Below are 24,492 nucleotides of genomic sequence, written 5' to 3' on the forward strand. Positions count from 1 at the left end.
ACTAAAATACAGATGATTATTTGATGATTTTTTTAAGAAAGTCGCAAAGTATTATTTATTTTTATATTTTCAAATATATAACAATCAAAAACTAAATGATAAAAAATAATTTTATTTATTCTTAATGCTTAAAATTCTATTAAAATAATAGTTTTTTTCATAAATAGATATAATAAATCGAAGCATTTCATGCGCAATTAAATAAATTGTACATTAATTCATGAATAATTCATTTCTGACAACGCCTAATTAATTTTAGATTAAAAGTTTAAGAAATTAAATGTATAGTAAGTATATTATATGAATCCAATTAAAAATTATTTTCCTTTATTATTTTGAACTAAAAACAAGAAATTAAATAAATTAAAATTTAGTAACTTGGTTATTAAAGGTTATTAATTATTTTTTTATTTAATTATGGAGGCTCAAAAATTGCAATTAAAATATTTTGTATATATCAAACTTATTTATACAACTATCATTCAAATATTATTATTTTATTTCTTAAATTATTATCTTTAGTAATTATACGTTTATTTATTATATTATGAATACATAAATCATAAAACTTATAATATATCCCACATAAATATGTAATGCAATTACTAATTACGTTTAATAATTATAAAACGTACCTATCAGGTGTGTGAGAAATGTAAAATATTATGTAGAAATCATGATGACACAATAATAGTTATTACTTTATTAAAATTTATTCAGTTATAATGCTGAAGTGAATAAATTATTATATGGGTTCTACGTATATTACTTTCAATATATATTGCTTTCATGGACCATGAGTATAAATATTGTGATAGAAATTCCAAATCAATTTAAGCCCCAGCATCGTGATGCACATGTAATTAACGTATAATATGTTAAATCTTTGTGTAGTTTACAATGTGAGAATGTACTTTTCAATTACTATACACTTTAACAATGTTTACATTTCAGAATGGATTGATAATGAAGTCTGTGTGTCTACATATCAGTTGTTACATCTTTACCATCCTTTTATCATGTAAGTAGTTTGTCACAGTATAATCTATATAAATTATTATTTCCATACTAATGAGACCTAAAGTGAACGGGATAACTAGACTAGCCTAAGCGTTAATTGCTTTAAACATTAATCAATATTCTGTGGTGGGATTTCCACGGTTGTAGTTTTGTTGACAGGAAATTACCCACAGTCTACTTCTTTGGGACGTCATCGACGTCTGAATATTTTTTTTTAATCCGTGAGCCGTTTCTATCCACCAACAAGTACAACCAATTAAAAAAAAATCACAAATCACTAGATGAATCTAGATATTGACACATTTTAGACCAATTAATATCTCATCTCACACATATAATATATTTTTTGAGTTTAAAAATTCAATTTATGTTTAAGAAATAATATATTTACAGTATGTCAGGCAAATAACGAACTAATAGGACCAGAGTTTCGTCAAGTGCCGCCATTTAACGTTCAATTTTCCAACGATACTGGTATCAAAATTGATTGCACAGCATTTGGGAATCCTACTCCACAAGTACAATGGTATTTAGGTATGATTGTGTCATATTCAATCAATGTTTGTTTTTAATTGTGTACAATTGTATAAAATGTATAGAAGACGGAACAAGAGTTATGACAATACCAAAAATCAGAGTGGTACATCAAAACGGTAGCTTAATCTTTCTTAGTTTTGGCCCAAGTTCTTACATGCACGATGTACACAGCGCACAATACAGATGTAAAGCTAGTAATGTAGTTGGTCAAATTATTAGCGGAGCAGTTCATATTAATGCTGGTATGATTATTTAGTTTTTTTTTTTAATGTATTCACTGCTATATATTATAATAACTCTAAAGTAGATTTTAACTATATTTTCAATTAATTTAATTAAAATAAATATAACTTTCAGTCATGAATCAAAATTATGACGTTCAAGTTTATGCTGAGTATGCCAGTATCGGAAATACAGCGTTATTGCGATGCCATGTTTCTGCGCATGCTTCTAACTATGTAATGGTAACGTCATGGACACAGGATGATATAATTCACTTTTACCCTAATGTTGATTCTGGTGGAAAATATCTGGTACTAGGAAATGGTGATTTATATATTAGCAATGTTGATTCTAGCGATGGGTTTAAAAGTTATACTTGTAGAACTGTACATAAGTTAACTGGTGAAATTAAAGCTAGTTCATTTCCTGGACATATCACTGTGAATGGTAATTTAATTATTTTTATGAACATTTTTATCGATACTTATTAAAAGTAATTTCAGACCCTACTGAAAACCAAAGACCAAGAGTTATTGTGGAAACCGACAGTAGAAAACAAGTCAAAGTGGGAGAAGACCTTACATTATCTTGTTTATCTCAAGGATTCCCTTTACCAACTTATAGATGGTACAGGGAAAATGGAGACGTACTTAAGGCCTTAGCGCATGATCCACGTTTATCAGTACCCATTCCTGGCCTTCTTAAAATCGAAAAAATCCGTTTAGATGATGATGGAAAATATGTTTGCATATCAAATAATAGTGTTGGCGAAGAAACAGTTCATCATAGTGTTTTTGTCACTGGTAAATTAAATATTTACTTTTTTGTATAAATTATTATTAAAATATTAATTTTTATTTTATTTTTAAGAACCTCTTTCAGTGAACATATTACCACAAAAAATAGTCGGCTCCGCACTCTTAGATCCTACAAAATCAGTCCAGTTTGTGTGCACTGTAAATGGGCATCCAATTAATAGAATAATGTGGTATAAAAATGGACAACCCTTAATGCAGTTAAATAGTAGAGTACGTGTGACATCATCACTTCATAAACAAGTATTGATGTTATCGCCATTGAATAAAGATGATCAAGGAATGTATCAATGTTTTGGAACAAATGATTGGGATATGGCTCATGATAATACTCAACTGCTACTAGGAGGTAAGTAAAATAAATAAGATATAATTAAGTTAGATTTAATTTAATCGTGCATTTATAGATATTGGGCCTGAACTTATATATTGGTTTACCGAGCAAACTTTACAACCAGGGCCTTCTTTATCATTAAGATGCGTAGCATCAGGAAATCCTCTTCCACAGTTCACTTGGACTTTAGATGGATTTCCTATACCAGAATCGAATAGAATTTTGGAGGGTCAGTATGTTACTGCTCATGATGATGTTATCGCTCATGTTAACATATCTTCATTGAAAGTGGAAGATGGTGGAGAGTACACGTGTACAGCACATAATGAGATTGCACAAGTTTCTCATTCTTCTAGAATAAATGTTTATGGAGTTCCTTTCGTTAGAGAAATGCCAAGTGTTCATGTTGTAGCTGGAAAACAGCTTATAGTTAAGTGTCCTGTGGCAGGTTATCCGATTGAATCAATAAATTGGGAACGGGGTAAGGAATATAATTTTAAATTGTTAATCATATTTTAATTTTAAAATCTATTTTTAGATGGATTAACATTGCCAGTTAATCTTCGTCAAAAAGTTTACAGTAATGGAACCCTAACAATAGAACAAGTTCAACGGCAAACCGATGCTGGTACTTACACTTGTCAAGCAAAAAATCATCACGGTCATTCTTCAAGGAGAGATGTCGAAATTCAAGTTTTAAGTATTTATTACATTACTTAATTAAATTTCTAATTTAGCTCACTGTTTTTATAATTAAATTTTCAGTTCGACCGAAAATTTTACCGATTCCTCCCATGACTAATCTTTTAGCTGAAGGTATGCGTGCAGCAATTTCATGTCAGATTGTCGAAGGTGACCTTCCTGTAATGTTTACTTGGACAAAGGACAATGACGGTGTAAATAATGGCTTAGGATTGGGAACAGCTACAAGAAATCATGATGAATATTCTTCATCGTTAATTATAGATCGTATTACTGCTGAACATGCAGGAAACTATACGTGTATAGCAACAAATTCAGCAGGAGAAGAGAAATTTACCGTACCTTTAACAGTTAACGGTAAGAAATATAAATATAAATTTAAATTGTATTTATTGTTTTATTAATAATACACGATAATTAATGGGTTTAGTTCCTCCAAAATGGACAGTTGAACCTGAGGACACCAATGTGGTTATGGGCTATCCATGCATGTTACATTGTCAGGCAGAAGGTTATCCTACACCAACGGTAGTTTGGAAGAAATCTTTTGGTAGATATTTTTATTATTTTAGTACTATAATTAATTTTTATTTATAATAATTAGTAAAAATTTATTTTTTATAAGAATATTTAATTTTTAACTATTATTTTGTAGTTGTAAAAAATTGTATTCAGTGACACCTATGTTGTTAAGTTATACATAGGTAGTCTGATATTTTGACGTTAATGACATAACGATTAATTTTGAAAATGTATCAATACGTTAACCTGAATACATGTGAAATATAAAATAGACTACAAATAATATTGTAGAGGAGTTATTAGAAATTAAAAAAAAAATAAAATAATCATTATTAGACATTTATTTACAATATAATATAAAATTATTATAAAAATAAACTCACTATTCTACTAAAAGAGCTGCGAAATATACACTTTTACTATTTTACGTTGTATATTATATATACAACAAATCAAATTACAAATATAGTTAGAATAGTTAGGTATTAAATTGCGAATTTAACGAGAATCGTATAAATTAAGTATAAGATTTCAACAATACATATTATGAATAAAATACGAAAATATCCTTTTCAACGATATTTAATCAGGTAACTTTTTGAGCAATTTAAAATATAATTTACCAGAAGTGAGTCTATTAAATTAAACCCAAATATTATTCTTAGCAGATTTAAGTAGATAAAACAACAGATAATTCATATTTATTTATTTTTTATTCAGTTCAACAAAGGTAACACGATATGATATCTCTTTAATCAAGCTTTTGGTGAGAGGTAGGATCTTCTAACATAAATTAAGGTATTAAAATACTACAAAATCTAGAAAAGATATGATGAAAGACATTATATTTAATTATATGATGAACTTTATTGACTAACACCATTAGAAGTAAATACAATGTTATCCAGTATTGTTAAAATATCTAGCTAAACAAAATATAATTAATGGAATATTGCCCTGTACAATTAACGTTGTAATTGAATAAAATAGTTTTTTATTTCATATTTTAGGTGATTCAATCGATGAATATAAGGACTTTTTATACGAACCCAATGTAAATTTCTTTAGAAACGGAACTTTGGAGTTTTTGCATACTAGTAAAACTAATGAAGGAAAGTATATGTGTGAAGCAAAAAACGATATTAGCCCTGGATTGAGCAAAGTCATACAATTAAAAATAAATGGTAAATTAATATTTTTATTTTCTCAATATATATATATATATATATATATTTATACATATGATACGAATATATAGTCTTATGCTATAATATTTTACAACATTTTTTTATAAATTTATATGAAGCTCCAGTGAAGTTTATACAAAAAACTAAGCAAATTAAAGTTAAACTGAATGATGAGGCTCATATACAGTGTATTGCTGTAGGAGATAAACCATTACAAATATCTTGGAAGGGATCTACTAATATGCCAATTTTAAAGGATATAGATCGAAGGTAATGAATCAATATACATTTGTAAGTGATTTCTCCTTAAATTGAATAATTTGAGTTTGATATACATACTTTAGGTTGAATTTTTATATTGTTCAATTTAATATTTCAACCGAATTGAATTACTGGTGTTTATTCTTACAGAAAAAAAATGTACCATACATACATGGCTTAGAACAATTATGTATATTCAATAGAAATAATAGAATGTAACCCACAATATAAAAACTTTTCATAATATTTTAATAATTTTTAGTACTTAATAATTCTATATCAGACATATGACATTATACATTTTAAACTCTAAAAAACTATGATTTAATAATTTAATATATTTTTTTTAATATGATTCAAGAATATATGAAATCTAAATTTTTAACTACTGTTTGAAAAAAAAAAATTACTTATAAATTTATTCATACAAAGATTTATTTATTTTGGGTTATCTCCAGGTTTACTATAAGAGAACAATCTAAAGATAATGGAATAATGTCAGAGCTTGGAATATCACCTGTATATAGACATGATACAGGTTTTTTTAAATGTACCGGTAGTAATTTGTATGGACAAGATGAAAACTCGATTGAACTGATAGTACAGGGTACGTAATACATATAAATCGTAAATAAATTTAGTTTTGTTTAATTTATATTGGTGATAATTTCAACAGAGACACCTGAAAGTCCAAAAGATATTAGAATTTTGAATCAGCAAAGCCGGTCAATGGAAATAACTTGGAATCAGCCATATGACGGAAATAGTGTTATATTAAATTATATAGTTCAATACAAATTAGTTTCATGTAAGTTTAAAGTTATTTAACAAAGAATATTTTCAACAAAGTCATAAAAATTATTATTTTACCAGCTTTATGGATAGCAGATCCAGCAAAAGTAATAGTTGCCGGTACTCAAATTGTTACAACCATTGAGGGATTAACACCAGCAACATCTTACCATATTCGAGTTATAGCTGAAAATGCTATTGGATTAAGTGAACCCAGTGATGAAGCACAAGCTTTTACACAAGAAGAAGGTAACTTAATTGTTAATATTTTTAATGGCTATATGTAGTTATTACATCTCTTAAAAACTAAAATCAATGGCCAAGACTATAAAGTGATACATCAATAAAAATTTAATAAACGTTACGTAATAGTAATTTATTTTCTTGTGATTTAAAATTAATTACGGTATAAAACCATTATAAGGGATTATTTTCTCCTTACATTATCAGATTTTTATAGAATACAGTTTAAAATTTGTATAGTAATATCTAATTTTAAAATATTTTAATCTTTCATGAATTCAACACAAAATTTAAAAAAATAAACTACCAATAAATACCAATAATCTTATTTTCGATTGAAGTAAGTTCACTATATATAGTTTATATGCTCACAATATATATGTAGTATTGATATAGGCCGTAATACATTTTCATTTACTAAATATCTTAGAGTATTTATTTTATTTATTTATTTATATGAATTTACGACATACAGCTTTTGTACAATATCTATATGAAATTTAATAAAATTGTATACGATAGCATTATTAATTATTACAAACAAAAATTTATGTGGACTCGGTAGGAGTGAATAATTATTGATAGTTATTGATCATGATCTATGGATATCATTCTTGTGATTTGTGACTTTTTCGCAAATTTTTTTCTAATATAAGTGAATAAAAATAACCATATAACCTAGTATTACTTGGAACGCAAAAACAAAGTCGTTTTAATAAAAGAGGATCGTCAGTGTGCCCTTTTAATAATTTAATAATTAAATTACCATAAAATTTATTACCCCGTTCTGATATTAGTTCAGTTCCAAGTAATTCATTAATAGGCTCATAACCGAGAGTTGGGGAAACAATATTAAATTAGTGACCAGCGAAAACATAAGAACTATTCTAAACTTTATCAAGTCGTAACATTATTTTTAGTACAAGGAACCAGACAATGGAGTCGTTCGATTAAAAACCAGACTATGACATTATATAACTAGAGAAAACGTTTGTGAGAGTTGAAGTTCCGTCAGTATAGCCGCCATTACAATACGATAAAATCGATATATTATTATGGTCGAAAATCAAATGAAGAGACATAAAGAAAGTCTATTTTTTTATTTTCCGCTCGTAAAAGAGGCTGTAAAATATCTAGGCAATAAAAAAATATTAATATATTCCGCGTATGATAAAAGGACTTTACCTTGCATTTACTTTTAATATAAAATAAACCGATAATTTTACTCTAATTAGTAAATTTATCAAATACGTGTTGAAGAATAAAATACCGTCATGTTGTGATGATATCCTGTAAAAAATGTTGGCATCGTCAGAAAAGAGTAGAAGTATACATAAATCAATTATAGAATATACAATATCAGTAAAAATATTAAATAATAAATGACCCAGATGACTGCTTTGATTTAACATCCGAATTTATGCTGAAATTTTACCAAAGAAATTTATGAATTAACTATGATCTCACAAGTAGGATTTAATCCACAATAGGAGTGATTCAACAACAACCTATTATCAATTAAGGATATTAGATAGAGTACCGTAGTTTATTGAATCAAACGCTTTGGAAAAGTATGTATAAGTTATTTGAATTTACTGAGTAGTATAACTGTTGAGAGCCCCCCACCCACCCAAAAAAGAAACAGTTTAGATAAACTGAGACAGCTGTCAACATTAACTTTTCTATGGATTTGAGTACAATCAACTCTAATACTTTTCCTAGAAATTTCAATCCTGAAATAGATTAGTACGAGTAGTTACTAACATCAATTGGATTTCTTGATTTTAATATTGACGTAATACGACTACAATTTCAAACAGATTGGAAAGCACCTATCGTTAATAATTTAATAAAAATTTATGTGATTGTAGGGATTAGCGTCGGAAACATGAATAAATTGAACAGATTTATCACTAGAAAACACTAAATTGAGAAGGGATCTATTGAGAATATTGTTCTTCAGATTAAAGCGTAGTTAGTCTAACCTAACCTAACCTAACCTACCCTAATATTCGTCTATAATTAGTATTGGTCCCCTACAAATCAAACTCTGCAGTGACTTAACCCGTATATTCGAAGTAAAAAATAGTAATGACCCATTTTACTTGAGGCAAGTTAAAATCACCATAAACAATTTTAAAATTGAAATTGAAGGATAGTTAAACCTGATCTATTGACGTTGTGTAACTCTCATATCTTAAAATATCTTAGTTGAGAGGAAGATAGACAGTATCGAGAATCCCAATAATTCCACTTAAATTAGAGACAGATATAAAAATTTGTTCAATATTAACCGCATAGTGAACTAATTAACATTCAATGTAACTCATTCTTTACGGCTATCAAGAACCTACCACCATCGCGCCGATTAATGCTTGATTAGAATATTTCATCTAAAATTTAATTAATTATAATTAATAACGAATCCTTACACAAATACAAATGAATAGGTTAGGTTTAAAAGGAATAAAAGGTATTAAAACTATTCAAATTGAAAAGATAAACAATTTTACGTTGTAATTTTATGAGAGTATAATATGTCATTTGAAATGAAAATTTTATTTTTTCCATGATACATACTACTACTTAACATAAAATAAATATTTAAAAGTGATAAAACATATAAAAGAAAAGTAAATTATTTTATTCCTTTTTAAATATTAATTTACAACTTTTTTTTTTAGAAAATATTATTAAAATTTACAAAATGTATATAGAAACAACCTCAACGTTTGAAAATTTAATTTTAGGAGAAGCTGAATTGATTAATAGTTATATTATATTATATTTGCAAATTCTATTACAATAATATTCACGAATTTTATTTATTTGTATACCATCGAAATTGTTAATTAGTTCCCAGTATGGCACCTCAAAATATTCGCGCCGAAGCTAAAAGCCAAACAGAACTTTCAATAATGTGGGAACCACCTCCATCAGAATCTTGTAATGGGATTTTAATTGGATATCATGTTGGATATCTGTCAACGGACGATAAACAAAATTCTATGTCACCAACAGTACCGCTCAGCCGTTACATCATAAAAACTATAAACATAAATTCTCAATATGACGAAGACTTTGTCATTAGTGGTCTAACACCGTACACGACGTATTCGATTGTTGTACAAGCTTTTAATAGTAAAGGGACTGGACCATTTTCAAAGCCTATTACAGTACAAACTGACGAAGGAAGTGAGTATTTTAATTCCGATTAAATGTTAGGTACCTACTATCGTGTAATATAATGTATGGAGTTTATTATTTATATTTATTATAATATTCGATCAGTACCAACAATGCCGCCAGAAAAACCAACGTGTAGGTCTTTGACATCACAGAGCATTCAAGTATCGTGGGAATTACCATTGCCGGCAGGACGCAATGGTAAAATACAAGGTTTTAAAGTATCGTATCAACCAGCAGAAGACTGGTATGGTAAGTGTACATATCATTATTATATATATATAATATATTAAATAGAGGCTTGGTGTGGCACGTTGGTTGCTACCAGTCGCGGTATGCGACTGGGAGTAAGTAACGGCCACAGCTACTAGTTCCCGGATGGGTGACCACCTGAGCTCGTAGTGGTTAAAAACCTTGCCATACATACACGTGTTTGCTATCAACCGTAACAATCATAACAACCGTAAAAACAACCTACCTGTACCAACCTTACCTCTACCCACAGTTCATAACCCCTACAACAGTTAATGGCCCTAGTCGCCGGACTTAAGTTCAATAAAAAAAAAATATATATATATATATATTAATTAAGTTATTTATGCAATTATTCTACAAAATATATGAAATAATTTTTCAGAAAAAAATGAATTTGAAACGAAAATTACTACTATACAGTACACGACAATTCAAGCTTTATTGAAATACACAAATTATAGCATATCAATATTTGCATTTACAAGTAAAGGAGATGGAGTTCAAAGTAATCCAATTTACTGCAAAACTGAAGAAGATAGTAATGCAATAGTTATTTTTTCGTTATCGATTAACACACAAAGTTTATTAAATTATGTTGAATTTTAGCTCCTTCGGTACCAGCAGATATCAAAGCAGTAATAAGCTCTATAAAAACCATTGTTGTATCTTGGCTTCCGCCAATTCATTCGAATGGTAGACTTACTGGTTATATTTTATACATATCAATTCTAAGCGGCCACAAAGATGCAAGTCTTATATTATATTAATTTTCTAAATTATTTTAATAACTTTATTATAATTTTATAGTCGAAACCAATAAAAAAAATACTCAGTCCATCCATTGAGGTTTACGAAGCATCAAGAATAATTGATAGTGCAAAATACCAGTTTTGGGTTAAAGCATTAACTAAAGTTGGGGAAGGTGAGAGCACTAGAACTATAACTGTACTGCCTACGATTAAAATCTCCGCTCAAATAGTATCGTTCAGCCAAGTTTTGATTATGCGATGGAAGAAAAACGTAACATTAAGTTGTAAAAGTGTAGGTATACCGTATCCTCAACTAATATGGACAAAAGGTGGACGATCAATCATTTCGAGTGGAAGATATCAGGTTACATATTATACATTTTGCTATAAATTATTTTGATACTAATATTAAGATACCTTATAATGCTCACATTTAAGATATATTTGGTTAGATTAAGTAATTGTATTTTGCAAGTATAAAAAAATAACAATAAAACATTATAATTTGATATAATATGTTCATTAAAATTTGTTCTTTGCTTATACTTTATCATGTGAGGTTTGTTAATAATAGATTCAAACTAAATATTTTATTTTTAAACCAACATTTACTATGGTTTTATCTTATTGGAAAAATGTATACCTTAAAAAATGATAAGAGACTAAGTTATTCAATATTTTTAACATTTATTTCTTTTAAGTTTTTAAGTTCATGCTTAATGTCAATTAATAGTCATGCAAGACAAATTTGAATATTATTTTTAAAATTATAACAATTATTTTAATGATAAAATATCTTAATTTATAGCTATTACTTATTATTAGCGCACAATTACAAAATATATTTATACTTTCGTCCTATTGAGATGTAGCATCATTTTTTTTAATTTCCTGATCTTAAAATTACCACTCCTTACTTTAGATAAACAAAGATGGCTCGTTGGTTATACACGACATACAACATTCAGACAGAGGAAACTATACGTGTGCTGTGGAGAATACACATGGGAAAGATGAAATTTCATACGCTATTTATGTTAGAGGTAATAAACCTATAAATAGAAAATAATTGTCATAAAAATATAATTGATAAATCTTAATTATAGTACCACCATCACCTCCGAAGTTAACTGTCTTTTTAGAAGAAACTGATAGTTTACAATTAAAGTGGACAGATACAGTTGAACCAGACATACCAATATTAGGTAATTTTATGCAATAATTAATTTATTAATTGAGTCAAGATAATTTTTAAGAGTGTAATTAATTAATTGAATTTAAGGCTATATAATCAATTTTAAACGTGAACATGGTGATTGGGAAGAGATTCATATTGATGCAAAGACACATTTTCATATTTTACAAAAATTACTTTGTGGCACAAGATATCAATTGTATATTACAGCTTACAACAAAATTGGAACGGGTCTACCATGTGACATTTTAACATCATATACTAAAGGCTCCGGTATTTATTTATTTATATATTTAGCGTGAAATGACAATTGAAAAAATTATATAAGATAATAATATAACAACCAATGTGACGAAAACGTTTAAAAAAATTAAATACATAAGTGAAAAGTCAATAGGTAAAAAGCAAAGCTATTAAATCCGTGTTGTTCATTGATAGGAACACGATTAAGGCTATAATTAATTTTCTGATAAATTAAAAACTCAAATATCTTAACAATAAGTGAGATTATGGGTGAATTTCTATAATTTGTGACGTTCGAATAATTAAAAGTTTAAAAACAAGTAGAACATAACAAATCTTCGAAACATTAGAGAATGTACATTCATTTATCAATTGTCTGAGGAACAGGAATAATGGGAAATAGATAGACAAACTTAAGTTAGTGAGACAGTAGAAAATAAAAAGTTTGATAATGGAATCTAGACCTGCGAAGATTTTAGTATTCAAAACAGGCAATCCGCATAGAATATCCAAAGGAGAAAATAGACAACTTAAAGGAAGATGAAAAACCATTCTAGAGGAACTATGCATTAGGGACTTATTTGGAATTATATTATATTCCAAATACAACTTTAAATAAAAACAAAAAAGTATTAGTTATTACTGATGTCGTTGAAATACTTTTAAATTTCTGATAAACTTAGGATTTAATACTAAACCTAATAAAGATTTTTTTTTTAAATAAATGAGTAAAAATCGACAAACTTTCTCCAAGATAGATTAAATATTGCATATTATTTACTTATAAATAGTTATAACGATTAACATACAATAAACGTCAACGTTAATACTCAATAACAAAATATAATAATACATGCATTTTTACTTCTACAGTACCTATCCCACCTGAATCACCAACCGAAGCAATAACATATAATAGCTCAACAGTGAGCGCCTGGTTTGATCTGTGGGGAAGTGGAGGTTGTGATATATTATATTATACAATCGAATGGAAACAACAAATATCTGAAGAGTGGATTTCAAGTGATGGTAGTAAACCTATAGCCCCAACAGAACGTATGTATACTGTTGAAGGTCTTGAGCCTGCAACTAAATATCAATTGAAAGTCATTGCACATAATAATATTGGGTCATCATATGCATTGTATAACTTCACCACTCTCACTATTGATGGAGGTATTTTTTAATACCATATTAAAATTTAAAAAAAATAGATACTTAATTATATTTTGTATATTTTTACAGCGACTGTTATACCGTTTGATTTATATACTGAAATAGCACCAGAAGAAACTTCAGTATTTACATCAATCACAACTGCTATTTCTTTAATAATAGCTTTAGTTGTTGTATCATCAATTGCAGCATTTACATACTATTATAAAGTAATGAGTAAGTATTTTTCAAAATTAATATTAAATGACCAAATTGTTTGAAATTTAATTTTTTATCAGAACGTTCCGATGAAGAATCAGTTAGAGATCAGAGCCAACGAAGTCGTGATCAACGATATTCAGTTAGAGGACAATCGCAACAAACATTAAGTTGTGATTCTGTAACATTTAAAACGGATTCAACAGGTATTTTTTACAGTTATTAACACGTCGTTATAAGACTATTAAAAAACATTTAAATTATTAATTTTTAAAGAATATATGGATGAAATTTGTCCATACGCAACGTTTGAACTTGCCAAACAACCACAAGGTGAAAGTACATTTAGTGGTAATATTTACAGTGGTCCATACCATTCAGTTAGAGGATCATTTGTATATCATCAACCAAAAGCGTCAACGTCTGAACAATATAATTTTGTTCAAGTAAATAAAATGTTATATTTGATAAAATAACAACAATAATAAATTAATTAAAATTTAACAAATAATTTATCTGAAACAATTTCGTTTTAGAGAAAAGAGCCCGAATATACAAAAGTCCGTCAAAAAGGAAGAAAACTTAGAGATCCTCATTCCGAAAGTCAAGGTGATAAATATTTAAAAGTATAATATAGATAATATTTTTAGTCCTTTTGAATTTTTCATGAGTGTGTTAAAGACTATTTTAAATTGAGTAGTTCCTATTAATTAAATACTATGTAAGGTGAATTTTAAACTATATAACTAGTAGTTTAATATGGTTGAAAAAAAAACATTAAGAACTGATCTGTTTCAGAATCAGACAATTTAGGTAGTACAGATTCTGAAGTAAAGCGGATTTTAACACTTCACCTGCCTATTTCAGAGTATGACACTCACGGTAGTGACTCTGATAACGGTGAAACTAGACGAAATCAATCAGCAAGCCAAGAACTTGTTTCATTCAGACACCGAATGAGTAGAGGTAAAATAAAGAATATTGTTCCTTAAATTGTATTACCTAATTTTATATATTTATAATGATTTTATATTAAAGAAGTAAGTAACGAAGGCAGCAGCTCTTCGTCAGAAAACTCAATTACAGAAATCAGAAAACCCTCTATAGTTCCTTCTCTTCGGAAGCCTAAATCCAAAAGTCAAGTATTTACAAAAAGATCATTGAAGAATACCAGTGGGTTTTCAAGTCATAGTGATGAAATTAATTTTAGGTACGGGTTTTAATAGTTTTTCATCAATTTCCAATAGATTATAACACACGTTTTGGGTTTTAGTGAACGTTTAAATCCTCCGGCTAGGTTTTCAGACTCTAGGCCAATGAGACAAAACGAAGGAAACGAATATGAACGCCGCCCAAAAATATCGTCTCATCAACGAAGATCACCTAGGAGACTTACACAAGAGACTTCATTCCAAATAGATGTCTAGTCAATTTAGTTACATACAACCCAACATTAATTTATATGTGTTTGACTAAATCAATTAAAACGATTTTTTAATTCCTACATTTTGTACTTTTGTTTATTGTAAGACTCAAAATATAATATTTTTACTTTAATACCCAATAAGTTTTTTACCTTTTATTAAAAAAACTTAACTTAAATTGAAATTTAATATATTTCATAAATATTTTGATCTAAAAGTTTATAGATATATTTATCTATTTATATTACCTAATACATTTCTATAAACAATTTTATAGTTAAAGAGTAAATATATAATTTTTAATTGATTATATGTTATCTATTAACATCTTTATAATTTGCTCAAAAAAATTAAAAATCCACTAAAAGTTTCTATTATTAGAAGCAACTACAACATATATTTTGAGTTCTTCTTTACTGTAAAAATATTATTAAATGTTAATTCTAGTCAAAACCAAAAATCACAATATACCTAATATAAATAGATTTTATACCATAAGCAATAACCATAATATTTTCCACCAAAAATATATAATGTGTATTAGTGCCATCGACGTTAAATCATAGGATAATTAAATTAATGTACATTTTTCATACCTTCCTACATTTATACATAAAATAAGGAACTAAAAATAATTTATATAAGTAAATAAATCCTATAAATTATATTTTAAGGATTTATTTGAACCAAATGTTACGATTTTAATAGGTTTTCAACCAGAAAGTTAGCTTAAAATAGTATTATCATGCACTATAACGCATAAAATTAAATACAAAATATTTGTTCAGTCATGTTGTGTTCAGCTATTTCAAAATAAATATTACAATGAAAAATAGATAATAAAATATCATAGTTGAATTATTCATTGTAATCACTTTATAATTTCGTCAATGCGTGTTTTATATTTATAAAAAAATTTCGTGTGAGTACCAAAAATATAATATACAGTACGAATCGTATACATAATATAAAATCTTTTTTTTTTAATAGTATCATATTTATCATGTAAATATTGATATGTTTAAGCGAAAATATAATAGGTAGTTTTAGAAGTAAAAAAACAAAATTAAAGAGTAAACTGTTAATTTGTTTTGTTAGAAAAAACAACGAAGTGTACAGTTATCATAATGTGAATTAGACAGTGTACCTATATTTATATTATATGGTTAGAAATTTAACGAATAAGTGTATTTCATAAATATCTCTACGTAACTGGTACTTAAATTTAATATTATTTTGTTTAAGTATTTAACTGTTTCCAAATATGGTATGAATGTTATTTGGATTAAAAAATTTTTATAACTATAAAGTATAAATATTATTTAGTACCTATATTTATACACTACGATAATATATTATATACTAAATAATTTACTTTTATTGTATAAGTTTAGTAGGTACTTACTATTTAGGTGAATTCCATCAATATTATTTTCAGTTAAAAATTATAATATTATTAAAATGTTAATTATGTATAATATGTTGTTGTAACTTTTTTTATTTTATAATGACGTTTGTATTAATAGAAAAATGATTTATGTAGAAAAATTATTTAATAAAATGTTCTGGTTTTTTTTTTTAAACATTTTTGTATAAAATAAAATCGGTAATATATTATACAAAGGTCAATGATTATCAACTTATACCATGGTTAATGGTTATATAATATTATATATTATGTAAAAGCCTTATAACCATTATACTGTAAAGCCATAGAGGTTGTGGAGTACTTTGTACACTATCTACCAAACTCATTTTTAAATTTTACGCTATCTACCCGAAAATATTATTAAATTACTCTTTACAGTTATAATTCTGATAATGAATTTTAAAACGAAGATGTTGTCGATGTTGCCTGAGACTAATAAATTGTTGCCAAACGTCTCTGATAATAATAATAATAATAAAATGGAAGTTTACCCTACATCTATGCCATCACCAATTCATTATTTCAATTAGTATTTTCATGATGATTTTCTCGATAATATAGCTTTTAACACCACTTTATACATAGTAGTATAGTACTAACGGAAATACAATCAATACCAGCCAACAAACGGTTTGGAAATAAAATCACTAATTTCTATACAAATTATAATGGGATCATCAAGATTGTCATTTATCTTGTGTAAAAACTAAGAACATATTGGGAGGAGGTATATAAAATATTGTAGCAAATAATACAATACCTAGCTTGAGATTGTTATTTTTTAGCTGAGACTCAATTTACACGTAATTGACTTTACCAGTATCGGCATTATCTTAAATAATAATAAAGATAAATTTATAAACGTTTGGCCTTTGTATAATTTAATAAAAAGAAGTGTAACAGTTAAGTTAATTTAGATCTATCATCTTTATCACAGTCCACAGATATACTATAAATGAAAAAAAATGATTTATTTAGTGTTTAAAAAATCCACTTCAATTATTCTTAATAGTTATTAGTTAATAATAAGAGTAATGACAATATTATGTAAATATTATTTATAGATATAATATTATTAAGATAAATGTGATGGACTAAAATTAGTATATCTATATATATATATATGTTATATTTGCTGATCAACAACTACAGCTTTAGCCTTTAGATAGTATTAACAACAACAAAAACATTGTTATCTACTCTTGATAACCATATTATCAATTTATCTCTTATTGCACCCGGTAAAAATTCAGTTGTGTAAATTGCGTTTACTAAATATGAATTTGAATATTTGATCGGCTGTTAAAGTTTCTGTTTAATTTTCATTTATTCGTTTTAATTTAGTAATTTTAATGACTTAAAAAATGAATTTGAAGTGTGTATCAAATATAAAATGTGATCAAGGAGCAATACGCTCCGTGAGGTTTAATGGTAAAGTATATTACTGAGATTATTAACGTGTTAAATTATATCTAGCTTACTGTCGTTTGGTATTTAGTGGATGGTGAATATTGCCTTACGTGTGGAAGTGATAAGAAAATAAAGCTCTGGAATCCATTTAAGGAGTTGTGTTTAAAAACATATGCTGGTCATGGAGACTGTGTAATGGATGTATGTGGTTCGTGCGATAGCAGGTGCCTATATTTTATTTCAAATATTACCGGGATGAAAATATTGGATGTTTTTGAAATCAAGTAAATTTAAATAAAACTTTTCAAGTGAGTTGGTATCATGCGGAGCTGACAAATCAGTTGTATTATGGGATGTATCAGATGGAAGAGTAAAACGCAGATTGCGGCAGCATGCTGCAACAGTGAATTGTGTTCAATATAATGAAGATTCTTCAGTTGTGGTGTCAGGATCAAATGACAACACTGTTTGTTGTTGGGATACTAGAAGTCGTAATAACAGCCCAATACAAGTAATATATTTATTTCAACAATTTGTTAATATTTCATCGTTTTTTGGTTATAGCTTTATAACTATAATATTATTTCTAAAGTAGGTATTAATATTTTATTATTTTAATCTAATAAAAAAAAAAATACATTATAAGTTATTTTGTTTGTTATCTTAAAAATAACATCTAAAACTAACGTATGGAATAATAAATATCCAGTCAAACTAATCTATACGTTTTTCACTAGTAATAAGAAAATACTTATACTCATTTTTGTTTTAATTTACCTAATATTTGTTGTATTTATACAGTACATAAAAACATTAATTGAATATACAATTTATTTTTTAATAATTTAATAATTAGAAAATAAATAGTAAAATGTATACTTTTACTATTGTAAAATTGTGTATTTACAATTATAGGTTTTAAAAGAAGCCAAAGACAGTATAACTAAAGTTTTAGTAATAGGCCACCAAATTTTAACTGGTTCATTGGATTGCTTTTTAAGAACTTACGATATAAGAATGGGAAATTTGGATGCTGATTTTATTGGGAGTAAGAAATTTATATTTCAAATTGTAATCATGCATATTAAAGCACTATTTTTTTTTAGCGCCGATATCATGTATTAGTTCAACACAAGACAATATGTGCACTTTAGTAAGCTGTACAGACAGTACATTGAAATTAATGGACAAACAAAAGGGTGAATTATTGAATGAGTAAGATATTTTTTATTAGATTTTAATTGTTTTTTAAGCAACATATTTACATTATGTGTATTATAATTTGTATAATTTTTATAGGTATACAGGCCATACAGTTGGTGATTATTTTATTGAAAATTGTGTATTTCATAATGATAGCGTAATAATTAGTGGATCAACCTGTGGACATCTGTGGTGTTGGGATTTTGTCAGTGCTAAACTTATAGAGAAGTTAAAACCTAATAACAATGTTTCATACACACAATCCATCAACTCAATTAGTGCACACCCCAGTAAAAAAACACTAGTAGCATCATGCGGGCCTTGTATTAGTCTCTGGTCTGAATAATTAATATTTAATTTAAATATAATTGAAACACAATTCAGAGTATTCAAAAAGTCGTTCATTTGTGCTCTTCCGAGCTGTAATATCTTTTGGTGTATCACCTGTACTATTCGCTAGTTTTATGTTAGCCTGAATACTAGATTGAGACAATAATAATTCAATGAGATTATGTGAATCAGCCAACTCTGCTACTAAATGTAGAGGTGTTATACCTGTAAAATATAATATTTATAAATATAATGTAATTAAAAAAATATGTGTATAACTTCATAATTTAATAGTTTTAATTAAACTTTACCACCATTAGTTAAAGCATTTATGTCAGTCCCGGCTTCTATTAATTTTTCGGCACATTCCACATTATTCCATTTACAAGCAGAATGCAATGGTGTCCATTGATCAGTTGTTCGAGCATTTGGATTTGCATGATTTTCTAATAAAAACTATATGTATATGTAGGTAAATAAAATGAGTTTATAAATATAATTCTTTTATTTTAAGAATACCTCAACAATTGATAGATGATTACTATAACATGCTCTATGTAAAGCTGTATAACCATCTTTATCATGAACATGAACCAAGTGAGTATGTTTAGATACCAATGATTTAACCAAATCCAATTCTCCTTGTTCAGCAGCCCATAAAATCTCCCTTTCTGGAGTAGCTGAATATACATAAACTTATATTACACCATAAAATAATAATAATTTTAAAAATGTATACAATTATTTAATTTGACTTATACAAATTCATATTTAATACTGCTTTTGAAACACATATAAATTATTATAATAAATAAATAATAAAAATGTACAAAAGAAAAAATAATTATCTCTGTTAACAAGAATTGTACAAGTTTGATAATATATGTACTGATAAAGAAATTAATAAAAGATTGAATATCAAGCATTATTGTTGACATTTTTACCATGGGGATCTGAATCTTCATCTATATCGTATATATCTTGTTCCCAAGCACTTGGTGTATGCGGTATGGTATTAAAATTGTCAGTTAATAAACTCTGTTCCTCTTCAAAACGATCGTTTTCTTCGTCAGACATTTTTAAAACTAAAATTAAAACAAGTATTTTTTTAAAGAGAACATTTGGTGTATATAACTCAAGTTGATAAATTTCATTTTAAAACTTAAAGGAAAAAAGTACTTGGAAAAAATAAAATGTTCAACTTATTACTATTACAATACTTGCAATTTGGAATGTTTTTGTGCTCCAGCAAATCTTATAGTAACGCCTATTTTTTCATTAATAATCTTAGCCGATAAAATGGTCAAGAACTTGGTCAATAGCTAATATTTTAGACTTAAGTTTCCATATCTGAGAACTAACATCTCTACTGAGTCACTGTAATTAATAACTATAAATGTACAGAACTACAGAAAAAATATACACAGTGTTAATCACGAACCACAATTAAAGATAATAGATATATTATCTCTTAATGACATTATCTTTATCGTGTCGAAAGTAAGATCTACTGATCCACGATTTCAGGAAAATGTGTCTTATGCCGACAAAAATATGTTTTAACATTATTGCATTGTTATTATCATTGTAATCTCTTTGAAGCCGTTAAGTTTAATTTAGTGGTCGAATTTGATTAAGTACGTTCTAAAATATAAGGTTATGTTTTTATTTCAAATTAAAAATTGATAACTCAGTACTTAGGACTAGGAGTTTCGTTTTACAGATTTTTATTTTTGTAAACTGTAATAAGTATCATAAGTCGTAACCATTATAATGATTATTATATATTTAATACAAATTTAATATTAATTTTTACTTTGAAGAAATATTATACTTTGTTCTAGTTATAATTACATTTTTATAACGTAAATCAGTCAAGAGCTTAAGATATTGTTAGAATTATTTTTACTACCTACTGAATATATTTAATACATTTTAAAGAAAACAAAAATTTGTTTAGCAAAATAATCAAATATTAGTACATAATGAGTGACTCTTCAAATAGCTCGGAGTCTAGGACTAGGAAAAGGATTCAAGAAGCTAAGAATAAAGCTAGACCAGGTATTTAGAATGAAAAAAATATATAAACTGTATAATTATATATATTAATATGTTGTACATATAAACATATTTAGAAAATTCATGATCCTTATGATTAAAAAATTTAGTTTGATAGAGTTACATCAGAAATTTTATTTTTAAGAAATCATTCAAACTGTTTTAACTACATTAGTACTTATTTATTTTTAATTTGTTAAGTGTGATTTAATGCACACAGTTAACTATTATTTAAATATTTTTACTTACTAGTAAATAAACTATACGCTTTTTTGTCATAAAATAATAATAGTTGTGAAAATAATTTTTTTTTATCAATCAATAATTATTATAAAATTTGATATTGAACTTATTGTATTTATTTAATTTTAAAACTCCTTTATTAAATCAACAACATTTTGAAAACAGCTAAAGAAAAATTTTGTTTATGAAATTAATGACAACATTAATAATTTAACTGAAGTATTAGACTATTAATGATAACAATTTGTAATATACTTTTTTTTAGAACTGAGTGATAAATATGCATGGCATGCCTATGGTTATGCTGACAATTTTAAGCCTTTTACAAAAGTACAGGACAATGTAGATCGCATTAACGTGGAAACTGTGAGTCCCGAAGTATTTGTGGAGAAATATGAGCGACCCTATAAACCAGTTGTGATAAGAGGACTTCAAAATAATTGGAGAGCTTCTTATAAATGGACATTAGAAGTATATTTTATATGAATTGTCTATAAAACAATAGTTTTTAATATTTATTTTTTTTCAATTAGAGAATAGGTAAAAAGTATCGTAACCAAAGATTTAAATGTGGAGAAGACAATCAAGGATATAGTGTAAAAATGAAAATGAAATATTTTGTTCATTATATGAATAATAATAAAGATGATAGCCCTTTATATATATTTGACAGTAGTTTTGGTGATGTAAGTTGTATTTATTTTTTCAATTAACATGTTAACTATACAAAATGAGATGGTTCAAAGAAAATAAGTTTTTTATATTGGTGCTAAACACAAATATAATAAAAGCAAATTTCACCCTTATTAACAAATACTACTATCATTTTATGATGTTCTCTATAATTATGTATAAAACAGCTATCATGATTGTCAACTGTTATAACTCTTTAAATTAGAAAGTAGAATCTTTTTTCTGGCAAAATATTTTAAAAGTATTTAAATTAACCATCTGATAATTATTTTAATCGAAACACACTTGTTATTTATCTATAATTACTTAATAAAACATTATTTTATTTACATTTTGAATTCAGCATCATCGAAGAAAAAAACTATTGGATGATTATGACATCCCTATATACTTTCGAGATGATTTGTTTAAGTATGCAGGTGAAAAAAAAAGACCTCCATACAGATGGTTTGTCATGGGTCCTTCTAGATCAGGGACTGGAATTCATATAGATCCATTAGGTACCAGTGCCTGGAATTCATTAATTACTGGACATAAGAGGTAATGTTAATTGCATTTTTTTTTTATTTATATGAGAAACATGTTAATTGTGCAATTTTCAATTAGATGGTGTCTGTTTCCTACTCATACTCCTAAAGAACTGCTCAAAGTCACTTCGGCTGAGGGTGGTAAACAACGTGATGAAGCTATCACTTGGTTTAAAATCATCTATCCTCGTACTCAATTGCCAACTTGGCCTAAGGATTGCTCACCAGTTAGTTTTAATTTTAATATTAAAAATTTAAAGTATATTTTTAACATTTATAGTTATATCTAATAAAAAATGCTCTAATTAAATATTTATTTATAGCTTCTTAATATGTTTTTATGTATCTTAAATATTGAAAATGTTACTTTTATTACCAAAAAAAATTTTTTTTTTAATTTTAGATAGAGATACTTCAAGGCCCTGGTGAAACTGTGTATGTACCTGGTGGATGGTGGCACGTTGTACTCAACTTAGATACTACTATTGCTGTTACTCAAAATTTTTGCAGTCGTACTAATTTTCCTGTAGTATGGCATAAAACAGTTAGAGGAAGACCAAAATTATCACGCAAGTGGTATAAAGTGTTGAAAAACAAAGAACCAGAATTAGCAGCAGTAGCAGATTCTGTTGACTTAAAGAACAATACAGGTCTTGCATCAGATAGTTCGAGTTGTTCAAGTAGTTCTAGTAGTTCTAGCAGTTCTAGTGATGGAAATTCTAGCGAAGAAGATAGTGGACAGGAATCTCTACATGCACATAAAAAAAGGTATTTAATCTATCATTTTACTTACATTTTTAATGCCAATAACTTGATTAATCTCAAATTAATAGCATATTATATAATTATTTTTCATTTAAATTTTAATAACTTCAATTTAGATGTAATTTCAAATTAAATTATTCAATAGACTAGAAATATTTTTTTCTTTAATTTCAATAAATGCACATTATGAGATCTGATGTTAAAACTAAGAAGTAGTCACCAATCCAATAACATAATATGTTGCTAAAATTAGTAATGCAATACCAGTGCTCAAATATTAACTCTTATATCTACTTTATCAAATATTTATTTAAAGTCATATATTATTTTTAAGCTGGTAAAATGATATAATTTATACAATTATATTTATGATATTTCCTATAAATATCTACTTTATAAAATATTGCCATCAATGTTGTCAATTAATAGTTGATACAAAATTATTTATTATGATTAATGAATATTATTTATCAGTATCGATTAACTGCTTGTTGTAATATAAGTGTGTTATTACTACTTTATTTATTTTTAGATGTAAATTATCCTCACCGAATTAAGTTTCAACGACGAGAAACTGTACTGCAAGAATTTATATTCCAAATAGGGTTGTTAATTGTAAGCAAAGTATTCTATATTACCTTACATATTTTTATTTAATTTTATGTTTACTAACCTTACATGCAAACTATTTCTTAAGTTATGAAATACATTTTGACTATGATAATAATAATAATAAATTTCATAACAAATTAAGTACCAATATAAAAAAAAAA

The 24,492-nt window shown here is 26.8% G+C and overlaps 4 protein-coding genes across 11 annotated transcripts in view; 3 read left to right on the forward strand and 1 right to left on the reverse strand.

The window, feature by feature from the left end:
• The window catches only part of LOC112591674 (Down syndrome cell adhesion molecule-like protein Dscam2), a 64,630-nt gene extending 49,469 nt beyond the window's left edge, over window positions 1-15,161 (forward strand). For 4 of the 5 annotated variants that reach the window (XM_025335564.1, XM_025335562.1, XM_025335566.1 and 1 more), the window contains 31 exons: window positions 955-1,021; window positions 1,414-1,554; window positions 1,620-1,799; window positions 1,915-2,226; window positions 2,283-2,582; window positions 2,650-2,943; window positions 3,002-3,409; window positions 3,467-3,628; window positions 3,694-3,987; window positions 4,061-4,180; window positions 5,163-5,336; window positions 5,459-5,609; window positions 6,059-6,207; window positions 6,277-6,408; window positions 6,474-6,641; window positions 9,492-9,830; window positions 9,927-10,073; window positions 10,459-10,614; window positions 10,683-10,822; window positions 10,884-11,189; window positions 11,748-11,868; window positions 11,932-12,030; window positions 12,108-12,293; window positions 13,137-13,439; window positions 13,509-13,655; window positions 13,718-13,843; window positions 13,914-14,083; window positions 14,174-14,246; window positions 14,436-14,603; window positions 14,676-14,847; window positions 14,911-15,161. In XM_025335564.1, coding sequence (XP_025191349.1) covers window positions 967-1,021; window positions 1,414-1,554; window positions 1,620-1,799; window positions 1,915-2,226; window positions 2,283-2,582; window positions 2,650-2,943; window positions 3,002-3,409; window positions 3,467-3,628; window positions 3,694-3,987; window positions 4,061-4,180; window positions 5,163-5,336; window positions 5,459-5,609; window positions 6,059-6,207; window positions 6,277-6,408; window positions 6,474-6,641; window positions 9,492-9,830; window positions 9,927-10,073; window positions 10,459-10,614; window positions 10,683-10,822; window positions 10,884-11,189; window positions 11,748-11,868; window positions 11,932-12,030; window positions 12,108-12,293; window positions 13,137-13,439; window positions 13,509-13,655; window positions 13,718-13,843; window positions 13,914-14,083; window positions 14,174-14,246; window positions 14,436-14,603; window positions 14,676-14,847; window positions 14,911-15,064 — 5,847 coding nt within the window. In that variant the 5' untranslated portion in view covers window positions 955-966 and the 3' untranslated portion in view covers window positions 15,065-15,161. The remainder of the gene's footprint in view (window positions 1-954; window positions 1,022-1,413; window positions 1,555-1,619; window positions 1,800-1,914; window positions 2,227-2,282; window positions 2,583-2,649; window positions 2,944-3,001; window positions 3,410-3,466; window positions 3,629-3,693; window positions 3,988-4,060; window positions 4,181-5,162; window positions 5,337-5,458; window positions 5,610-6,058; window positions 6,208-6,276; window positions 6,409-6,473; window positions 6,642-9,491; window positions 9,831-9,926; window positions 10,074-10,458; window positions 10,615-10,682; window positions 10,823-10,883; window positions 11,190-11,747; window positions 11,869-11,931; window positions 12,031-12,107; window positions 12,294-13,136; window positions 13,440-13,508; window positions 13,656-13,717; window positions 13,844-13,913; window positions 14,084-14,173; window positions 14,247-14,435; window positions 14,604-14,675; window positions 14,848-14,910) is intronic. The other variant, XM_025335567.1, reaches the window with a different exon arrangement.
• A 2,578-nt stretch (window positions 15,162-17,739) lies between these two features.
• LOC112591668 (WD repeat domain-containing protein 83) lies at window positions 17,740-19,463 on the forward strand. The gene is made up of 6 exons (XM_025335545.1): window positions 17,740-17,921; window positions 17,989-18,124; window positions 18,210-18,411; window positions 18,816-18,948; window positions 19,007-19,115; window positions 19,200-19,463. The coding sequence occupies exons 1-6, from the start codon at window positions 17,855-17,857 to the stop codon at window positions 19,447-19,449; spliced, it is 897 nt and encodes a 298-aa protein (XP_025191330.1). The 5' UTR covers window positions 17,740-17,854; the 3' UTR covers window positions 19,450-19,463.
• LOC112591669 (ankyrin repeat domain-containing protein 49-like) lies at window positions 19,443-21,070 on the reverse strand. 4 transcript variants are annotated; one of them, XM_025335548.1, is made up of 6 exons: window positions 20,875-21,069; window positions 20,658-20,810; window positions 20,378-20,518; window positions 19,953-20,113; window positions 19,745-19,889; window positions 19,443-19,658 (listed from the first exon to the last, which is right to left on the reverse strand). In XM_025335548.1, exons 3-6 carry the CDS (start codon window positions 20,508-20,510, stop codon window positions 19,462-19,464), a joined length of 636 nt encoding a protein of 211 aa, XP_025191333.1. In that variant the 5' UTR covers window positions 20,511-20,518; window positions 20,658-20,810; window positions 20,875-21,069; the 3' UTR covers window positions 19,443-19,461. The 4 variants fall into 4 exon arrangements, with proteins under 4 accessions (XP_025191333.1, XP_025191332.1, XP_025191335.1 ...); XM_025335547.1 differs by having other exon boundaries at window positions 20,654-21,070; XM_025335550.1 differs by having other exon boundaries at window positions 20,643-21,070.
• Window positions 21,071-21,218: 148 nt separating this feature from the next.
• On the forward strand, window positions 21,219-24,488 carry LOC112591666 (bifunctional arginine demethylase and lysyl-hydroxylase PSR). The gene is made up of 7 exons (XM_025335544.1): window positions 21,219-21,494; window positions 22,000-22,205; window positions 22,268-22,420; window positions 22,771-22,967; window positions 23,034-23,181; window positions 23,358-23,722; window positions 24,252-24,488. Exons 1-7 carry the CDS (start codon window positions 21,419-21,421, stop codon window positions 24,274-24,276), a joined length of 1,170 nt encoding a protein of 389 aa, XP_025191329.1. The 5' UTR covers window positions 21,219-21,418; the 3' UTR covers window positions 24,277-24,488.
• The last annotated feature ends 4 nt before the right edge of the window (window positions 24,489-24,492 follow it).

Source organism: Melanaphis sacchari, unplaced genomic scaffold (genome assembly GCF_002803265.2).
Source record: "Melanaphis sacchari strain LSU unplaced genomic scaffold, SCAv2.0 Contig141_pilon_pilon, whole genome shotgun sequence".
Taxonomy (NCBI): Eukaryota; Metazoa; Arthropoda; class Insecta; order Hemiptera; family Aphididae; genus Melanaphis; species Melanaphis sacchari.

Coding starts and splice junctions, on each gene's coding strand:
- LOC112591668 (XM_025335545.1), top strand. CDS start 17,855: ATGAATTTGAAGTGTGTATCAAATATAAAATGTGATCAAGGAGCAATA. Junction 18,125..18,209: donor TGTGGTTCGTGCGATAGCAG/GTGCCTATATTT, acceptor AAACTTTTCAAG/TGAGTTGGTATCATGCGGAG. Junction 18,949..19,006: donor GGATGCTGATTTTATTGGGA/GTAAGAAATTTA, acceptor ATTTTTTTTTAG/CGCCGATATCATGTATTAGT.
- LOC112591669 (XM_025335547.1), bottom strand. CDS start 20,510: ATGTCTGACGAAGAAAACGATCGTTTTGAAGAGGAACAGAGTTTATTA. Junction 20,114..20,377: donor TGAAGATTCAGATCCCCATG/GTAAAAATGTCA, acceptor ATGTATATTCAG/CTACTCCAGAAAGGGAGATT. Junction 19,890..19,952: donor ATCATCTATCAATTGTTGAG/GTATTCTTAAAA, acceptor ATATACATATAG/TTTTTATTAGAAAATCATGC.
- LOC112591666 (XM_025335544.1), top strand. CDS start 21,419: ATGAGTGACTCTTCAAATAGCTCGGAGTCTAGGACTAGGAAAAGGATT. Junction 22,206..22,267: donor CTTATAAATGGACATTAGAA/GTATATTTTATA, acceptor TTTTTCAATTAG/AGAATAGGTAAAAAGTATCG. Junction 23,723..24,251: donor CTACATGCACATAAAAAAAG/GTATTTAATCTA, acceptor ATTTATTTTTAG/ATGTAAATTATCCTCACCGA.